Source organism: Aythya ferina (assembly GCF_964211825.1).
Source record: "Aythya ferina genome assembly, chromosome: 8".
NCBI lineage: Eukaryota > Metazoa > Chordata > Aves > Anseriformes > Anatidae > Aythya > Aythya ferina.
In genome coordinates this window covers 12,775,634-12,794,322 of record NC_140304.1, presented here as the reverse complement: position 1 = coordinate 12,794,322, position 18,689 = coordinate 12,775,634, and the positions used below count along the sequence as shown (strand labels likewise).

The window sequence follows — 18,689 nt, the reverse complement described above, 5'->3', positions numbered from 1 at the left end:
TAGAAAGTGAGAGAAGGAAGAAAAAACAGGGACAAAATTGGCCAGATACCAACAAGGCAAAAAGTTAACAGCGGATTGTCACAAGCCTTGATAGTTAGTAATGATCTGGACAAAAGGCTAGGCAGGCACAGTGCGGACAGCTGATATAAAATTGCTTCCATCAATAAAGTGCAGAAAAAGGGTGGGTGATTGAGTGGGAGGTGTTAGATTTTAACAAAGGCTTTGGGAACTGGACCACAATAAAGTTATTCTCTTCCTCCGTACAAAGCAGTATATTTTGAATTGCTTGGAGTAATTTCTGTGCTTTAATTTCATGGCTGCTCAGTAGAAGAGACAAGGTATCCCTTCACATTGCAGCTGCAGTAAAAATAAATAAATAAATAAATAAAAATTAAAAAAATATATAAAGAAAAGATAAAGAAAAGGTAAGAGACAGTACTGAGAACATTGTAATTTTGTTGTGTAAGGCAATGTAAGGCATTTACCTGAACTATTTATTATCTGCTAAGATCTGACTGCCTGGTGTCAAGCAGCATGTGACACAAATACGAATAGTTTGGTATTTGATGACAAAGATCAGAGATGCAGATCAAGCAATGAGATAGGAGATTGTTTTAGACAGGAGATATGAAAGGACTTATATGAAGTGTATAAGGTTTGGCTTGAGGTCTTTGCTTTTAGCAATTCTTCCTTGATCACTCCTCAAAGCTGTACCTTTTTTGGAAGATAAGATTTTTTGACTGAACTTGGCAGCTGGAATTTGAGTGACATCTCCAGAGAGATCCAAGTATGTCCTCTCTTTTGCTGGAGATGATTAAGTTTAAAAGATCAATGCAATCATGAAATCTTCCCAAAGCAAGCCTGTCTCATTTCTGGTTGTGGGGCTCCTATAGTGCACTCTGAAAGGCTTCACCAAGTGGAGGGTAACCTCTTCCCTTTCTTACCAGTCTGAACATCCCAACACTGCAATACAGTAGGGAAACTGGTTCATTAAAATATTAAAAAAATTGTAATCCACCTCTATGTGTGTAACACGTCATTTTTGCAACAAGACATCATGGAGGCCAGGACTTTAGCAGGGTTTAAAGAAAGTTAAAACATTGGACATCAAAAGCAGCTATTGCTCCATTTTAAGCATACTCCCAACAGACAGAGAATATCCATCAGCATATGCCTGCTGAGTGAACGAACAAGTAATTTACTACCTTATCCAGGCATTTTACATATCTGTGTACATTGTGTACATTGTATTACTTTTGAAGAATGGGGTTGTAACTGCAAAGCTTTTTTTTTTTTTTTTTTTTTAAAGAGTTCTATTAAGCCATCACATTTGTTTTTGTAGTAAGGGAGCCAAATCTGCCAAGAAAAGAAGAAAAGTCAGAGCTCCAAATCAAGCCCATTTTCTTTCAGCTTGCTTCTTATTCAATGCTTACTAAACAGTTCATTCTTAATACCAAGCGTAGCCAGTTCCCACATAGGCTGTTCATCCTTCTTGGCAAAGGACTTTGAATTGAGCTTTGTTTTTGTTGGCTGAAAGAAAGTAATTAAAGGTTCATATTTTCTTCCCCTCCAGGCACAACTACGTTTTTGACAGCCTTGGTGAGAAGTATGGAAGATTGGTTATTTAAGGTGCAAAAGCTGAAGAAAGGTTCTGGCATGCACGAATCTGAGCTGCAGGCATTTTATCACAGGATTCCTTTGTGGTTGGCCCAGGTGGATGCAGTGATGAGCTGTATAGGCTCTGGCCAGTTGCACGAAGCTAAGAATGATATGGAACCACATCTCCCGTAAGGACAGGGGTGTTAATTGTATCTGGGCTGGCCCTGTACATTAAACTACATTCATAAGAAAAGAGAAATGTTATTTTGTGAGGATCCTAGCACAGGAAACTGGCAGTGGGATAAATGTGATCAGCTGAAGTGTTAAAATGATTGGTGACTGTCTTTCATTTGCCTTGATTTGGCCATTTGCTTTGATTTGGCAAGATCTGTGGAGACAGTTGGTGGCTTCAATATCACTCCTGGAACGCCACTGTCTTTCTCAAAACTGCCACCTGCTTTGGAAATCTTGACATTTGAAGGAAAAAAAAACACAATATGTGATTCATTTACAGGCAGATTTCTGGGGGCATACTCTTCCTTTTAGTGCTCTATTGTCTTTGGTAAATATCATCAGGAAATAAAGTATTTTCAGAGCAAATGCATAACATATACATTAGGGATTTTTTGCAAATGACAAGCTCGTCCACAAACAAATTAACAAATCTGTCTGTCATGATCCCAGTATATGGTGTACTAAACGTTGTTGTCCTTGAGCTGGCAAGCAAAAGGTGTCTTTGAGCCAGGAGATCCTTGGGTCTGGTGCACTAGATGTCGCTTTGTCTCTGGATTATTTTTTTGTTGTATTTGTTGTTTCAGGGTGGTACCTAGAGAATTTTCTAAGATGATTCAGCGATGGATTCTTTCTATGAATAATGAGGTTGAGAAGAGCATCATGCATCTTAATGATGTAAGTGGAAGCTTGAAACTGCTAGAAGAGCACTGTATCTGGCATTTGCTCTTTCTTTTAAGTTTCATCTGGCTAGAGCACAGCTGTGAGGAATGCTTGTTTCTCCTTTGATGCCTTCTTTCCTGCTTAAGTTCTGGCTTATGTCTTCCAGCTAGGGAAGCATAGCAGGACTCCTAAAAATAGCTGCAAGGTCTCAAAACAGTGCATGAACACAATGTTATTGTGCTAATCTTTAGCAAGAATTTCCTTTGGAATAATGTTGACATTTCCTTGTGAGAGAGCTGTTTTGGCTGCTAGTTTTGTGTATGTTTGTTTGTTTGTTTTTCATTTTTCTCCCAGGATTGTAGAGCAGGAGGCTCTTGCTATGCATTTTTTTGAATGTTATTTAAGTATGATGTGGGATTTTTGGTTTGCTGCTGAATTCTGGACAAGAAAGAGTGCCACATGGCTGATTAAAAAAAAAAAAAAAAAAAAACAACTCATGACGCTAAATAAAAACTTGCAGAAGGACAGATGCACAGTAGGAAAAGATGTGTTGGTAATATGAATGAATATAGAAGAAAAAAGATGGTAAAGGTAAATATTTCTGTCATTAGGTCAGTTTGCAAATTGAATTAGGCAGGACATTGACATATGTGAAACGCACTGACTTCATACTACGTGGCAAGACCAGTCATTTATTACTGGTTTAGATTTGCTCCGATGTTTTGTGCAGGTGACTGAACTGCACAGAAACCTGACCCTGTGGCTGGTGAATTTGCTGCGACATGTGATAGCAGACCGCTTGTCCTGTGAGTGTCCCCAGCAGCAGGAGTCAGAAACTGAGACAGACAAGGACCTCAGGCTTCTGAGTGCTCATAAACTACAGGATGAAGCTAAAGAGCTGGTTGCCAAGATGTGCAGGCTGTCTGGTTCTATAGTCAGGTATGAATTGAGGTTTTCAGTTTAATCTAAGGGGGGTTTATTGAGGAAGAAATGTGTAGTGTGCAGAGAGGTTCCTCAGGGCAATAGATCCCACCAATGTGATTGTCCTTAGATAATTTCCCAAATCTTAAATGGGTCTTATTGGAATTTGGTGGGAACCTAATAAGACAGGTACATTGCAAGAGAACGGCAGTGTCTGCTTTATACCTAAGGCTGCCATAAAACATGCTGGCATCCGGGATTGTGTGGGTTCTGCCTACATTTCTGAACATGACCTCTGGAGGATGTAAAGCAGTACAGGCGGTGAGTCTGAGTCCATGTTACTGGACCAAAGCCTGCATCTTATTCGGCATCTGTGCTCACACATTCACCGTGGGTTAGTGCAGCACAGGCACAGATAAGCTGACTGGGAGGTTGTTGTATGAGTGGGACAGGTGAGGATTGCTCTTCGGAAGACTTCTCTAGTAAAGAAGTCTAGAGATAGCTCATACATTTTGCAGACAGCAACAGGATGCTGATTGAAAGGAATAAAGCATTTGAAGGTGCTCTTGCAGGGTTGATGACATTCTCCCTCTTTGCAGCTGCTGCCGTGAGATTGTCAGTGAAATTGTTCGAAAGAAACGGTCAGAGATGGATTTAGAAGCTGATTTTGAGCTGGAGGAGCTGAATAAGATCAAGGTAAAAAGGTGACCACTTCCAACTCTGTAGGTCTGGAGTAGATGAGACCACATTTACTTTGTGAAAGGTAGAGAAAAACATGCGTGAGGGTTTCAAGAAGGAGGAAGACTCCTGCTACTCCAGTGGATTACCCTGGTCCCTCAAGTTTCCCACAGTACTGGAAAGCAGATAAACCTGGGTCATGTTCAGTTTTAATACTTTCCTTACCGTGTTTGAGGCTCTTCTGCTAGATTTATTCCATATGAGTGGCAGTAGATTCACCTCTGCTTTTAAGCTTGTCGGAGCCATGTACATTTAGACCCGAGCAGTGCTTTGGAGTTCCTGGAAGTGTTTGATGCAATATATCTCTATACATAATTAGCTGAAGTCTTTTGCAGTCAGATAGCCTACCTTCTGCCTCCTTACTTTACACTTGCTGATAAAGCTCTTACTCAAAGTACATGTTGATGGCAGCATCTTCATTTGAAGCAGCTGGTGGAGCATGATAATGTATATTTCTTCCTTCAGTAAGTAATACCAGCGTGACCTCAGCTGTTTAGCTGAGCTTTGCCTGCACTTCAGGAGCACGAGAGGTCGACCTTTCCTGAAGCCCAAGGCCACGTTGAGCAGAGGACAAATGGTATTGCTCCCAGGAACTTAAGAAGCTTCTCTGCAGAGACTGAAAATGCTTGTGCTTCTGTTTTGTGTTAGCTTAGTGACTGAAAAAGTAACCTTGGGATTTGCACTCATTTCTGCCCTGTCAGTGGCCTGATAGACATTCTTGCACTGGCTCAAGGTGGAGCTTGTTAAAGCAATTAGTTGATGTGAGCGATTGGCCTATGATAGATGCCACTTCTGAAAGCTTGGAGAAATGTGTCTTACATTTCCTTTTTAGGGTGTGGATGAAAGGTTCCAGGTATGTCCCTGGAACAGATAAATATAGAAAGATGGAACTACTTAATTTTGTGAATGAGTATGATTACAGCTATGTTTCTTGCTCAGCAATCCCTCTTTTCTGTTATGTCTTCTCAGACTGAGTGCTGTAATTGGATTCAAGTGTGCAGCCTTCTCCTTTCAGAGATCAAAGGCACTCCTGTCTCTTTTCTGGATTCAGAGGAACTGAGAAAACTCTTTGGATCAGAGGTATATATAGACTGCATTTGCTGCTCTGGATTGAACCAGTTTGAATGAAGATCAGCTTCAAAACTTCTTAAAGAAGGAGCTACAGTTCAGTTTGAGGGAAGGTTTAGCATGGAGATCTCCATGCACTCAAAGCTGTGGTTAGAGATATGAAGTTATGACTGTAAACTGGTTAAAAGCCAGTGCTTCTTGTGAGGGTGAAGCTGGAGCTTCACTGAAGCTAGAAGCTATTACCTGCTGGTAGATCAGTTCACCTTGTTTTTGCTTCATCCCTCGGTGTGAACTTTGGCTGGAATCCTTGTGGTTGACCTGCTCAGGTCAGAATGAACTTCTAGTTAATTCCTTATGTGGCTAGATGGATGCCTGACACTGTCTGTGACAACTCAATGTGTTTTACGGTGGTCTAATTTCATACATAACAGCTGAAATTCTGATGATGAGAAAATGGCTTTACATCTATTGTCTTGAACAAATTGTTTGCAGCAGCTCTGAAGTCGACCCCCAGGCAGTGCTATGGCCTGTACAAAGCAGGAATGCCACAGTGGGTCCTGCTTATGAAACATTCAGTAATTAACAAAGTCCTTTGCTATTTAAATATATATTCGTACTGAGGACCTCCTTGGTGGCTGAAGTCTAGATCTAAATGTGTCCAAGTGAAAGTCAGAGAGTGGTTAACTTTGAGAGACTAGGTTACTTGGATGGACAAAGGAAGCATTACTAACCCAGTCCTTACGGTGCCTTACAGGAATTGCAACTGAAGAAGCTTAAGGACACGACCATTTCAGAGGGGCCTAGAGCTGATGATGCCAACAGCTACAAGAAACCCATAACACAGGAAGAAACATTAGCAGTAAAGGAGGAAATAGCTCTTACACAGGTGACTACAAGCTGCAATATGCCACGTGCCAGTAGGGCCTTTTTTGTTGTTGTTGTTGTTGCTTGGTGCATGTGAAACACGTCCCCTTAACTACCCTGAATGTCACTAAGCTAGTGTTACTTCTCCTACTTCTTGTTCATTTTCTTTCTTAGCAGCAGCCCAGTGCTGGTGCAGATGATCTGAGTGAAGGTGATGAAGCTACTGAAGACATGATCAGATACGTGGGACACGACTCCAACATCCACCTGAAGTCCCTGAAGTCAGACATCATTTCAGTTACAGGGGTAGGAGGCTCTGCTACACTGAGGGCTTTAGCATGCATGGCAGAGCTCAGGAGCTGGGTTTTAGCTGGTCAGGCACTGTAATGCTCGTGTCAGGCCTGCTGGGGCAGTGCAAGGTGCTAGTGTTCTCTCATTCATCTCTTCTTGCCACTATAAAATACCCATTAGCACAGCTATTGCTGCCTCAGTTTATCCACCTGACCCATGCGTTACTGCCCTGTACCACAGCCTCAGGACCAGTAACAGGATGAGTGTAGTCTGAACCAGGACTACCAGCAGAGACTGGGGGAGTCTGGCAGCATTTCCTGGGATGATGAAAATGATTTGGTGCTGGACACACATAGGAGGAGGGATTCAGAGAGCTTCCTTAACAACGGGGAACCAAGAAGTTCCAGTTGCTTTTGGCCAGCTGTGCATCCTGGGTCCCTGATTTCTCCACTTTCCTTTGGGACAGTACTCTTTGGAAGAGGGCTCCAGGCTAAAGGCCTCTGTCAGTGAATTTGCTCCTCAGAATCATAGGGCCTGCCTTGTCCAGTCATGCCGGCCAGTCAGACATCCAGAGCAGAGCCTCGATGTACACAAACTGTGGATCTTTAGCAAACTGTCACTGGCCAGTCCTACCCCCTCAGCATGCGGTGTTGCTGGGTGTTCCTTGCCCTTCATGCTTTAGAGGCAGGCAGCTAGTGCCGAGTGATAGTGGGAGACTCAGGAGTGTGCCTGTGGATTTCCGTTTGTTTCCAAAAATAAGTCTCTGGAAATTGCAGTTATCTTCCTAAGTTTAGAGTAGGAGCCTTTCAACAGTTACTTTTCCAGAGAAGCTGTGGTTCTTTTCTTCAGATGAAGAAAGCTAACTTACGCCTGTTGGACTCTTTGGGGAGCTGCCCCTCTCTCTTCTCTGAACACTGGTTTGTTAATTTCTTTGCTCCTGGTCAGGCTACAGCCATCTCAACCTCCGTAGCCCAGTGAATGTGTGGGCAACGCAAGAATATAGGCCGGTGGGATAGTCATGCCTAAGTCAGAAAATTATTTTACTTTATTTTTAATGCCAAGATATGATTAGATCAATTCAAAACAAAATGCTTGAACTAGGCTCTGTTTTTACATGCCTTGCTGATACTGAGCTCTTGTCTGTGTTGTGACCATGTACTGAGACCAGCACCAAATCAGGCACATTCACTTATGGAAGGTTTTGTTCTTCCCAACCAGAGGGAGATGACTGCCAGCAAGTCGTCAACTCCCTTTTCTCAGAAAGAGTTTGAAGCCCTTGCCATGCTGGAACACCTGCAAGTGCAGCTCCTGTAAGTACTCCTCCTATGCTGGAGGCATGAGCAGAGCAGGGTTTCACCCCAGGCTGTTCTGCTTTCTTGTAAAGTTCTGCTTCACCCATCTCTGTTGGCTTAACTCTGGGTTTCCTTCCCTACTGATTGTCTTGGGAGATTCATTGTGATTTATGTTAGCTAAAAATGTGACCCGTTTTACTCTGGGACCAGAGCTGCTGTCAGCTGTCCATACGCGTGCAGATTTTTTGTTTTGTGTACTCCTGAGGTACACTGCAGAGGTACTCGTGATGTTTGTTTGTTTGTTTGTTTTTCTCTCAAGACTTCTTAATAGTTTGGGTCCTGTTAGCACTGGTAGGATGCTACTATCTGGGGCAACCCTGCCCGTTAGCCTGGCTAATAGAATTGACTGCACTCTGTGTTTATCCTTGCACAGTGCAGATCAGTATCTCACCCTTTGCTAGCAAACGCAGTTTTAAGATGAATTCACTTTGCAGGGTTTACATAGCTGTGCCACAAAGTCCCTGTCCCTTATAGATCTTTTAACAGTGCCCTTCTCTGAAACCATAAATGTGTTTTATAGAGTCATTCAATCCTACTGAACGCTTCAGCTTTATAAATCTTTCTTTTAGGTACCCTGCCAGTAGCTGCTTAGATTTGAGGTTTCAGCATTATCTTTGCTTCTTTGATTCAGAGAAACAGAGATCCGTGCTCAGAAAGCAGAGGAGAGAGCTGAAGGTTTTGAGACGAAGCTGGGAGAAGCTCTGGAGAAAATCCAGGAGCTAGAGAGTGAGCTGGAGAAAAAGGGTAAAGTTGTCCCTGAAGCTACACCCAAAGAAGAGCAAGGTCAGGATAATCAGTATTCTGGACCCTCTCCTGGACTGAGAGAGGGAAGCAATCTTTGAGGGTACCTCATTCATGTGTTCCATTTAGTGCAGGCCCCTTTCCTCCTGCACAATTTCTAGGGTTTTGTCTAGACTCATTGGCAGAGGCCAAGCAAGGAGGCTTTTACCATAATTCCAGACTGGGGCAGAAAGAACTGCTGAAATCCATCTGTTTTTGAAAGTCATTTGATTTGATTTTGACATATGACACAGGGTCTGTATCTACTCTAGATATAGGAAACCACTGTAATTGGCTTCATCTTCCTTGTAAGTAAGCAGTCCCTGTTACAGTCAAAAAGATCTGCTTAGGACCACTAGGTTTCGGGTAGAAAAGAAAGTTCCAGATCCCTTCACACTCACATACCTTTTGTGTTTGTAGCACAGGATACCCTTGCTGTCTCCAGTTCTTTGAACACTGCTCATGCACTGGTCCTGCCATGTGATGTGGCAGTGATTTCCTTAGGTGGCACGTTTGTTGGGGATGAATGCATGTCCTTGCCTCCTTTCTCAGCTGGATCTGCTCAGATATAAAACGTGGAGAAGGAGAAAAAGTGGGAATTAAAACTTCTTCCCTTAGTCCTTCATTGCATCCTCTCTGACATCAAAGTAGGAGAGATTAATTGGTTTGTTGAAAATGTAATACCTTGGGCACAATATTACTCTGCATTTTAATGGCTTTGGTTTGTGTTGTGTAGTGTTTTTTTTTTTCATTTTTTCTTTCAGAAAAATGCTTCCAAGAAAGCGTGTCAGAAGGTGAGGCCTGCTCAAGTCCCAAAGCTTCTACCTCTGGACAGTCCAAGGGATCCAGAAAAAGCAACCATTAAAGCACAGCAATGCCTGAGTAGTTTCTTAGTTTCTTAGTGTCCATTCGTAATAGCATCTCGTTCCCAGTCCAGTGCCTTTGCTCCTTATCCGCTACTCCCCTCTCTGTGCCATCTCAGCGTGTATGCCATTTTTCTAGCTGGCTCTACCACTTCCACACCTATCTTGCTTATCCACTACTTCCTTCCACAACTTTAATGCGTTTACAGCTTGTTTACCCTCTCATTGTACTGAGATGGTATTTAAAACACACGCTCCATCTCCCTGTGATTTCTGTGCTTGGCATCTGAGTCCCCTGGCTCCTCATATGCAGTACCCCTACAGCCTGAACAAGCCAAACTGCCCAGCGAGGCAGTTGCCCAGGGCTGCTGCTTCTGTCAGTCCCCAGCCCAGGACAGTCTGTGTGGTTATAAAGCTCTGCAAGGACAGCAGCAGCTGCCTGGATTTGGCACGACTCTGCAGTTTGACCCAGTCTCAGCTCTGAAGAGCAGGCAGTGAAACTGTCAGGAATTGCATCTGCTCCAGACAGCCCCTGCCAACTCCCCCCGAGTAAATTCTATTTTGAAACCATCATATATCAGTAATACTGAAGCACATTTTTAAATGATGTTTCCTTCTGCAAGGTTTTTGAATGTAATACCTCCTGAAGGTAAAACGACAAGTTTCTGCCAGCTCTGTGTACGTCAAAGAGAAAAGATCCTGCTGGAACAAGGGTTCTTTGGAACTGAGGATGCTCTTAGCTTTCATCTGCCTTTTCTGCAACTTTGCAGAAAAGTTACATGTTTGAAAAAAATATGCCTGACTTCTGCAGATAGGAGTGCAAATAGAGAGATGTGGGCCCTGGCACGGTGCCATGTGTCTCTGAAAGTCTTAATCCTCAGGCTCTGTTGTTCCTTTCAGACATTACTTGCAGGTGATGGTCCTTGATTGCCAAGGAACCTTGGTCTGGGTGGATCATTTTACAGGGAGTTAGAAATGTAGCCTGAGAAGTGTTTGGAGAAAGGATTGGCTGCAGCTATGAGCAGTATCACACCATTTTGCTCTAGGCTGGAAAAGAGGGGCTTACCCTAGCATCAAAATTAAAAAACAGAACCAGCCTTAGAGAAGTGAATACACAGCTCATCTTTATCAGTGGAAGGTTACAGAGCTGTTCCACTTCCCAGAGCTAGCTTTCCATGGCTGGATCACAACTGAGATCTATTGCAGACAACAAACAGCATCCTGAGAGGGTTACAGCAGCAAAATGATCTGGATGGGAGGTTACACCTGAAGCTCAGATGCTGTGTGATTACTGGGTTCAAGGATGAGGGTTTTTTCCCCTTCCACTTGTAAAGGGGCTGGTTTGCTGAGTGTCCTTGCTGTAAGAAGGCCAGCAAATACTTGTGTGGTGAGAATTATGGGAACACTGTGTGCTGAGAAGGGGACTCTAGGGAGATGAAAGGGCTGATAAAATACAGAATTAGGTGGTACGTAGTGGAAGTGGGCTCCTTGTCCCTTGCAGAAGTGTTAAGCCAGTACCCGCTGGCCATCCCTGGGACACAGCTGCATTTAACAGAAATATTACAAATGGTAGGTGCCAAGTGTGTGTCTTACCAGCAGGCAGAGAGACTGGAAAAAATGAGTGAAAATACAAGAGTGACAGACTGGCTGGGCTACCCCTGCTAGGCACGTGTGATGAGAAACTGCTGGGTGGGCAATTAAGAGAAAGGGCCACAAATTGCCTTCTGTCTTGGCCATAACCTAGTGTATGACATTTCTTTCAATCCCCTATCCTTCAAGGGAAAGGCTTACAGTATGTGTAGGTCCCTGGCTATTTCAAGTAGCTTTTGGCAGATTTTATAAGAATTTTGAGGACTTCCTGCATGTAGAGTTTAGCAAGATTGCTGCAGTGGAAAGTATCACTGTTTGGTTTTTGTTTGTTTGTTTGTTTGTTTGTTTGTTGAGTATTGCTGTTCTCAAGGCTCTCTGCTGGCTTCGTGCTGGATTCCCACTTCTCAGCCTGGTGGGAGCTGGCTAAATAGATCACCTCATATTTTCAGACAGTCCTACTGGAAGCAGATGCCCCTAAGTTCAGATCTTGTCCTGCCTCGCCACCCAGTGGAAGCAAGCAGCAGCACAGCCTGCCGTCCCTCTGCACAGCTGAAAGGTGCCAAGCCATAAATGCTGCCCTTTCCTTCTTTTCCTCCTTTTTTGGTACTAGAGCTAACTAAACACCTTGGTTGCCTGTGTGTGTGTGTATATGTGCACAGGTGCTGATGTGAAATCCTATATCCAAGAGTACGCCACGGACAGGACCCTTCTCTCTTGTCCCTTGCAGGAGAGCCAGGCTGGCAGCACCTTCCAAATTCCCCACGTGTTAAGTCCCTTCCCGTTCCCCCAGTTGTCGGGCTCCCACCCCTGTCTCCCTGGCATTGTCACCCCATCACCCGTTCACATCGAGGGAAAAGGGATCCCTTCTGTACCACCCGACCACTCCCACCTTCCCTGGACACAGCACACGGAGACGGGCTGTAAGGAGGCACGTGCCCCTGTGCAGGCACTTCTGCCTTGGCTTTGTTTTACCACCCAGCAGTAGGGCTGGCTTTTTAAAACAGAAAGCCAACAGTGCAGAAGGGAAATCCCAAAGAGTCTGAGTGTAAGGACAGAGCCACAGGAAACCAATGCCTCTGACAAGTCCCTCCTGTGGGGCAGCTTGTGCCTGCCCCTTTTATCCCAGTGTAGGGCTTTCTGCACCTTAATTCCCTATAACTAATGTCATGAGTGAGAGACGGGTCGTCAGTTTGGGGATGGGGGCGTTAAAACACAGCAGGATGGCCGGACCCCAGGGGTCAGGCCTTAGGGTGTCAGGGTCAGGTGAAAGGGAAGGGATGACAACCCTCTTCCCTCAATCCCCTGCTCACACAGGCACCAGCCCTGCTCCTCGTGCTCCATATTTTTTCCTTCCCAAAACAAGCAGAAGCTTCTTCCACGTACAATCTACTTTATATTACAGGTCTGGCTGCCTCCCCTCCTGCCTCCAGGCCAGTACCTGCTGGTAGGCTGCCCGTAGATCAGCTTTCTTGCTCCTCTCTGAGCAGGATTGACCACAGGCTGTGGCAGCCTTTTCTGGGACAACTCTTAGAGCATGGGGGAGTCCTTCTTGTCTTTCACACCTTCTGGGAGTTTTGTGGTGTCTGTGGCGAGGCTGCTCGCTCCCGGAGAGCTGTGGGTAGCTGGAGAGATCAGATTCATGGGGTCCAAAGGCAGGGGCAAGATGAAGGCAGCAGGCTTCTCTGCAGCAAGGGAGTGCAGGGCATGAAGGTAACGGAGCTGAGCAGCAGCAGGGGCACTCGACAGGATCTCAGCTGCCATGCGCAGGGACTCAGAAGCAGCCTTTTCCCCCTCAGCAGCAATCACCTAAATAAAGATTTTTGTGAGGGGGGCACAAAGGGGGCACAGACTGTTTATTACAGAGGGAGGTCACCACTATGAAATTCCCAGGGTCCATGTGATTGTAACATTCCTGCTGTCTAAATATCATGCTCCCAGGAGTCTGTAATCTGGTGTCTAACTTGTTTTTACCAAAGCTACGTGCACTACTAGGCCCGCTGGTACTCAAAACGAGACATACCCGTCCTGCAAAAGCATGGGAGAGGGCAGCCCTGGGGCTTTCTGTCCCACCCGTAGGCTAGGTACCAGATTTGGGACTCCACTGTGCAAGCCCTTGCTCTTGCTGCAGCTCCCCTTGCTAGACACAGCTATTAAACGGGATCTGGAGATCTTGACCAGACCTTCCCCAAGCTGCACCCGAGTGTGGCATGTTCCATGGACCTCAAACCAGGGATGGGAAAGGAAGGAGGGATGCTTTGAAAGGAGTTAAGAGGTCTTCAGGGTTGGCTTACCCGCACTTTGGCCTGCCTCTGGGCCTCTGCTTCCACGGCCAGGGACTGCCGGACTTCAGCGGGTAGCTGCACGTTGTTGCTGTGGTGGTAAGGGACAGGGATGAGCTGGGCTCTAGGCTCACCTCACAGCCCTGAACAGTCAGCTGGGGGCTTGGGATGTTGTCTGTCAGCCTCTGCAGTGCTGTCCCCCTTTGGCTGTCTCTCTTTAGCCTCCTACCTTCGTACCCATCCTAATTTTCCAGTCTGGTTTTTAAACTTTCAGGCTGGAATCCCAACCAGTGCTAAGACACCGAGGCCTTTGATCTAGAGGCTTGGTGCTCGCTGTGACTCTTGGGCTACCAGAACTGACTGCAAATTCTGCCTGCAGCAGCAGTGAAGTGGTGATGAGATCCTAGCTATGGATCCTGCCCTGCCTGCCAGTGCAGGAGCAAGCACCAGCTTTGCACATTAAGAGATTTACATGAGGCAGAGGCTGCAAGGGGAAGGGAGGACAGAGAGGCGAGGGGTGAGGCTCTCCCCGCTGCAGAATGGCTGCAGGGAAAGAGCCAGAGCCAAAGAAGAAAGGTGAGCAGGGCAAGATGGGTACTTGCAAAAGGCCAGGGAAGCCGCCTGCACCAGCATTTCCTACCTACATTTCTGTTCTCTCCACTTTGATGCCCCAGAGGCCTGTGACCGCATCCAAAGCCACCTGTGAAGAGGAGGATATTTCTGAGCACAGGGAGAACACCGGCCCTTGTCCAGACCCCTCAAAGGGAGTTAGTGCAGAGGTGTTAATTCAAGATATTCATTAGATTGTGTGTGCTATTGTGTGAGGACCCTCAGAAATAAAATTATTTCCCTCACTTCTGATTTGTATTTGCCCTGGGGTTTTAGCAAGATTTAACCAGTACTTTCTGTGTTGGCTGTGGAAGCAAATCAGTTCCGTAGGAAACACCCAGCTGGTGACTGGTATCATCATGTCTGTGTGGCATGGCCACAGGGAGCTGCTGCTGGAGATCCCATGTGTTCGGAGCTTACGGCATCTCACTGAGGCAGCAGAAGGCAGTTCCCATGAGCACTTCCTCTCTGGGCTAAGTACTGAAGCTCGGATACTGCAAAGCACTGATGAAGGTGATCAAAAGGTTCCTGCTTGCCTCTCACACCATAATGTTTGCTACTACACACACATGCCTGTGGGACCCACTCTGTAAATTCTTCCCCTAAAATGACTGAAAATCAAAAATAAGTTTTTAAAACTCCCATTTTTCTGTGAAAGAGACACATTGTTTTTACACCCTTCTGGAAAATAGTGTCTGTGATTTAGGAGGACTGATAATGCTCCGAGCTTCCTAGTGGAGCCTGAATTCAGCCCTTGCTCTGCCCTCTCCCCCCTGCTGAAGCACCTTTATCTCCTGGCTGATGCTCTTTCTCTCCAAGAGAAGTTCAGAGAAGGCTCGATGTGCCAGGAGGCGCTTCGTGGTGGTCTGTACCAGCAGCTGGATGGCACTGGAGACGCCGGTCAGGGTGGTAAGGAGAAGAGAGGCATTCTCCAAACGGTAGTAACAGACAGCATCTATCTCCAAGGTAACCATGTCTTTAGTCACCACCTAAAAAGATATTAGGGGAGATAGAGCTGGTTCTGACAACTTTAAGGTAGCAGAGAAAAGTGCATGACTCTGGGAATGAGGGAGACTAGCTGGATGATTAAATCTTTGTCGTTTCCACCTCTACTACTTTCTGACCTTGGGGGGAAACTATATAACCTCCAGATCTCAGTTCCCTGCAGAGCATCACCGTGTCTGCCTCCTCAGTTTGGGTACTGAGTTAGGAACTGTGAGCAGCTGAAGGTCCTACTCTGTGATTCCCTGCCCACTGCTGCCTAGGCCAGTCCTGTTCCGTGGTGTGTGCTCAGTGCTGCTCAGTACCATCACCACAAGGATTTGCTGTACACCATGGGTACCAGATAAAGGCAGCGGCACAGAGAACAGGTCCTAGAAGGAAAAGAAGGGGCTATTAGGGCTTTAACCTGGGAGACTGTGGCTAGGGAGGCTGCAGCTTCCAGGGTTAGTGGCGAGGATTCAGCCCTTTTCAGGCTTGTACAGGAGCAGAGTAGCCTCATTGAGGAACACCCCTGTAAGGCTGTAAAGTCTTGCTTCTGTCCCTGCTGTATGTACCCCTCAGTGTGGTGGGTTAAAAAAAAAAAAGTCCAATAGCTTTGGCCCAGCCATTTCCTATTGGTATATGTTACCACTAAAGCTTGTCAAATTGAATGGGATTGAATCTCCAAATTTGTAACGCAGTGGTTTTAAAACATAAGACAAATACTATGGTGAGTTTTTGGCTTTCCATTTTCTGAAGTGTTAGGGTTACTTTGAGACACTTTTTCAAACTTCTCCATGCAGCCATGAAGGCTGGAAGTATAGCAGCAGGGAGTTAAGGGGGACTTCTCATTCACTCACTGGATTCCAGGAGCTAGGGCTTTGCAAAGAAGGCCTGGTGGAAGATCTGCAGTGAGATCCAAAGCACGGGCAGTGCTAAGCAGAACCTTATGGCCAAGGGATTGGTCCTTCGTGACCTTGCTCCAGGATCACTATCTGAAGTCATCACTTTCTTAATAGCAATGCAAAATTGGAACTGTCACAATGATAAAGAGACCCAAGAATTAACACAGAGAAGGGGTGGCAGTCATACCTGGTGGAAGGGGATCTCTAGGGTTTTGAGGCGGAGGTCCACCTTGTGATACGTGTCCAGGCAGGGAAGAAAAAAGAAAAGGCCTGTGGAGGAAAAGAAAGGCAGCTGGTGATCATCAGAACCACAGAAATTGCCTCCTCTACTCTGGGGAGCTGGGGAAGGGTCAGCATGCAGAACTACAGAAGACCAGCAATATATGGGCTCCAACTGTGGGGCTGCTTCTGTATTGGGAAAAGCTGTTAGAAACTACTGAACCCAAGAAGAAGGACCAATGACATACTGTCTACTGTCCACTTGTACCTGTTTGGAGGGCACAGCAAGTGAGCTTTGGTAAAGCATGATGAAGAGGAGTGACATGGCTGGGGGCAGCTCAGTGAGCATCTTACCAGGCCCTCTGGCTCTGCCAGGAAGGAGACGCCCAAGGCGGAAAACGATGGCTCTCTCGTACTCCCGCACTACCTGCAGAGGGAGACAAAAGCTGGGCTGGAGGGGAAGGCAAAGGATCGGCAAAAGAAGCCTCAACAGTCTCGGTGTGGAAGACCTGTGCTCTGGTAAAGCCCTGCAAAGGGAGGATTTCAGCAGGCTGAGAGCTGGTGGAGTCTCCTGTCACCAAGTCCCTTTACCCCAGCGGAGAGCCTGGCCCAAAACTGCTGCTTGGCTCATGCACGAGCAGTGGAGGAGCAGCCAGAGATTTGGTAGGAGCAGGCAGCCCGTGCTAGAGCTTCCCAGGATTTCCCAGGATGAGGCCAGCACTCTGCTTCCTTCTAGGCTGGCTGAACTTGAACACCCTGAGCTTAAATTTTCCATTTCCTGAGAAGCAGTAATAAAAATACGTCTACTTGCTGCCATGCTATAAATCTGGAGAGAAAACTGGAGGAAGAGGGGAAATCTGCTATTAACTGGGAGATCAATCTCTCTAAAATTGTAATGCAAAACCTATTTACCCTGCTGCTGCAATGCAGCCATCTCTGAACTGGGTAGGCTGAAGGTTGTGTTTAAAAGTGAACAGACCTGCAATTTGTTTAAAAACAGGAACTTAAGCCAAAGCTTTATGCCAATATGTACCAGCAGGGCACATCCACACCAGACATTGAATACCACATGTAAAGAGGCACTGTGCCTGTTCTCACCTTCATGCAGAACCAGACAGAAATGGGGAAGGTCATTACGATGAACAGGAAAGACAAGATAGTCAGCAGCCACTCGCAGATGCCGAGACCTGGTGACTTTATACCTAGGGAGAAATCAAATCCGACATGGCTGAGTTAGGAGAGGACAGTTCCCAGAATACTGATGGCCTGGAAACTGCCTGCACAGATAAATGTCAGTGTCGTCCTTTGCCTAGACCTGGCATGTGTGAACCATTTGGCGCTCTCTGGATCTGTGTTTAAAAAACAGTCCCTGTCTCAGGGGGCCAAGAGCTGCCAGGACAGACTGAGAAATTTTATCTCTGCATTACTGACAGCAATGGAGCCATCCTTCCCCATGGTGCCTTTACTAAAGAGCACTCTTCAGCTTGAAGGCCTCTGGCTACCAAGCAGTTTTGGAAGGCTCAGAATGGGCAACTTGCTGGCTGAGCTGGGATCCCAGAAGCATATTTAGAAAGACAAGCTAATGACAAAGAGAAGGATTGCAAGCGAGAGGTAGCTATCAACACACACAGCCTGTAAGTACCCCTCTCTATCAGGGGCATCCAAAATATCCTGAAGACGATTTTAGTCCCATTCCAGAGAAGAGGAGCTGTTCTCAAGGGTTATCTAGAAGGGAGCTACGAGTTCATGGCCCTGAGAACTCTGCTGTAAAGCTATCTGTGTCCACCTAAAGAAGGGCAAGCAAGAAAATTATGAGCACGAATAGAATTGGGGATTAGTGAGCTGAAGCAAAATGGATTCTGGGGATGTAAGAGCTGGTTGCAAAGTTCATTGCTTTGCTAGGCAATGCTGATCTTCCTGTACTGTCTGCAGAAGTTGGCTGGGAGGCTGGCTGGGCTGGCTATCCATCTTGAGAATAACTACACAGCCGTGCAAGGTGAGCATGACAACACTCACTGTGCAGAAAGCAAAGTCACACTGTGACCCACACAGTTTTCTGCCCCTTCCCTTCTATAAGCCATACCTTCTTCATGACGCTCGCTGTCCAGCAACATCATTGCCTCCATTTCTTCATCAGATATCACATCATCCACGTCCACCACTGTGGATGTGTGCACCTGACCATCAGTCCCTGCAATGCTCTTGATCTCCTTTTTTTTCTCCTGTTTTACATCTCCTGTTTCTTTGTTGGCTTCTCTGCTGCTCTCCCTCTTCTCTCGTTTCTTCTGTGTAGCCAGGGGCTCTCTGTTTCGCTTACGAGACTCCCTGGAAGAGCTCCGAGACCTCTCATCCATCCTCATCTGATTCTCTGTATTGAGGAGCATGCAGCTTCCTGTGGGAGTAGGATGAATTTGTGCTTGAATTTATTGCTGCAGGCAAGGGAGGGAAGAAGGGGAGGTGTCAGATCAAGGAGGCTTGTTCCAAGTTTATCACAGGCTTGTCAGACATAATGGGCAGTGAAGTGAACAAGCTGTTTCCCAGCTGCTCTGCTCTCGTCTCACACTGCTGTGGAGATGGGAAGGGAAGTTAGACCTGGACAAGGTGGACTCCAGGGGAGCTTTCTGTTTGTATTTTCCTGCCCTTGGAAATCAAATATGATCAAAAGCCCTCATGATTTGTAGCAGACGGTTTTTACAAAGTTGTTGAAAAGCAACCTAAAAGTAACTGGCAGATATT

General features: G+C 46.0%; 2 protein-coding genes across 3 annotated transcripts in view; one reads left to right on the top strand and one right to left on the bottom strand.

Annotated features, from left to right (window-relative positions):
- The window catches only part of AXDND1 (axonemal dynein light chain domain containing 1), a 20,491-nt gene extending 11,102 nt beyond the window's left edge, over window positions 1-9,389 (top strand). The window contains exons 14-23 of the mRNA XM_084527501.1: window positions 1,574-1,787; window positions 2,418-2,508; window positions 3,224-3,432; window positions 4,014-4,110; window positions 5,122-5,232; window positions 5,975-6,106; window positions 6,259-6,390; window positions 7,594-7,685; window positions 8,359-8,510; window positions 9,272-9,389. Of these exons, the coding sequence (XP_084383627.1) occupies window positions 1,574-1,787; window positions 2,418-2,508; window positions 3,224-3,432; window positions 4,014-4,110; window positions 5,122-5,232; window positions 5,975-6,106; window positions 6,259-6,390; window positions 7,594-7,685; window positions 8,359-8,510; window positions 9,272-9,372 (1,331 nt within the window). The 3' untranslated portion in view covers window positions 9,373-9,389. The remainder of the gene's footprint in view (window positions 1-1,573; window positions 1,788-2,417; window positions 2,509-3,223; window positions 3,433-4,013; window positions 4,111-5,121; window positions 5,233-5,974; window positions 6,107-6,258; window positions 6,391-7,593; window positions 7,686-8,358; window positions 8,511-9,271) is intronic.
- The window catches only part of NPHS2 (NPHS2 stomatin family member, podocin), a 19,773-nt gene extending 1,084 nt beyond the window's left edge, over window positions 1-18,689 (bottom strand). Inside the window, exons 1-9 of one of the 2 annotated variants that reach the window (XR_014695383.1) lie at window positions 18,037-18,689; window positions 17,052-17,155; window positions 16,308-16,380; window positions 15,922-16,004; window positions 14,634-14,837; window positions 13,884-13,939; window positions 13,252-13,330; window positions 12,399-12,766; window positions 8,913-9,065 (exon numbers count right to left, since the gene is read on the bottom strand). Coding sequence is in view for 1 of the 2 variants with exons in the window: in XM_084527262.1 (XP_084383388.1) it covers window positions 12,488-12,766; window positions 13,252-13,330; window positions 13,884-13,939; window positions 14,634-14,837; window positions 15,922-16,004; window positions 16,308-16,380; window positions 17,052-17,155; window positions 18,037-18,337 (1,179 nt within the window). In the remaining variant the exon portion in view is untranslated. Of the gene's footprint in view, window positions 1-8,912; window positions 9,066-12,333; window positions 12,767-13,251; window positions 13,331-13,883; window positions 13,940-14,633; window positions 14,838-15,921; window positions 16,005-16,307; window positions 16,381-17,051; window positions 17,156-18,036 lie in introns of those variants that run through there. The other variant, XM_084527262.1, reaches the window with a different exon arrangement.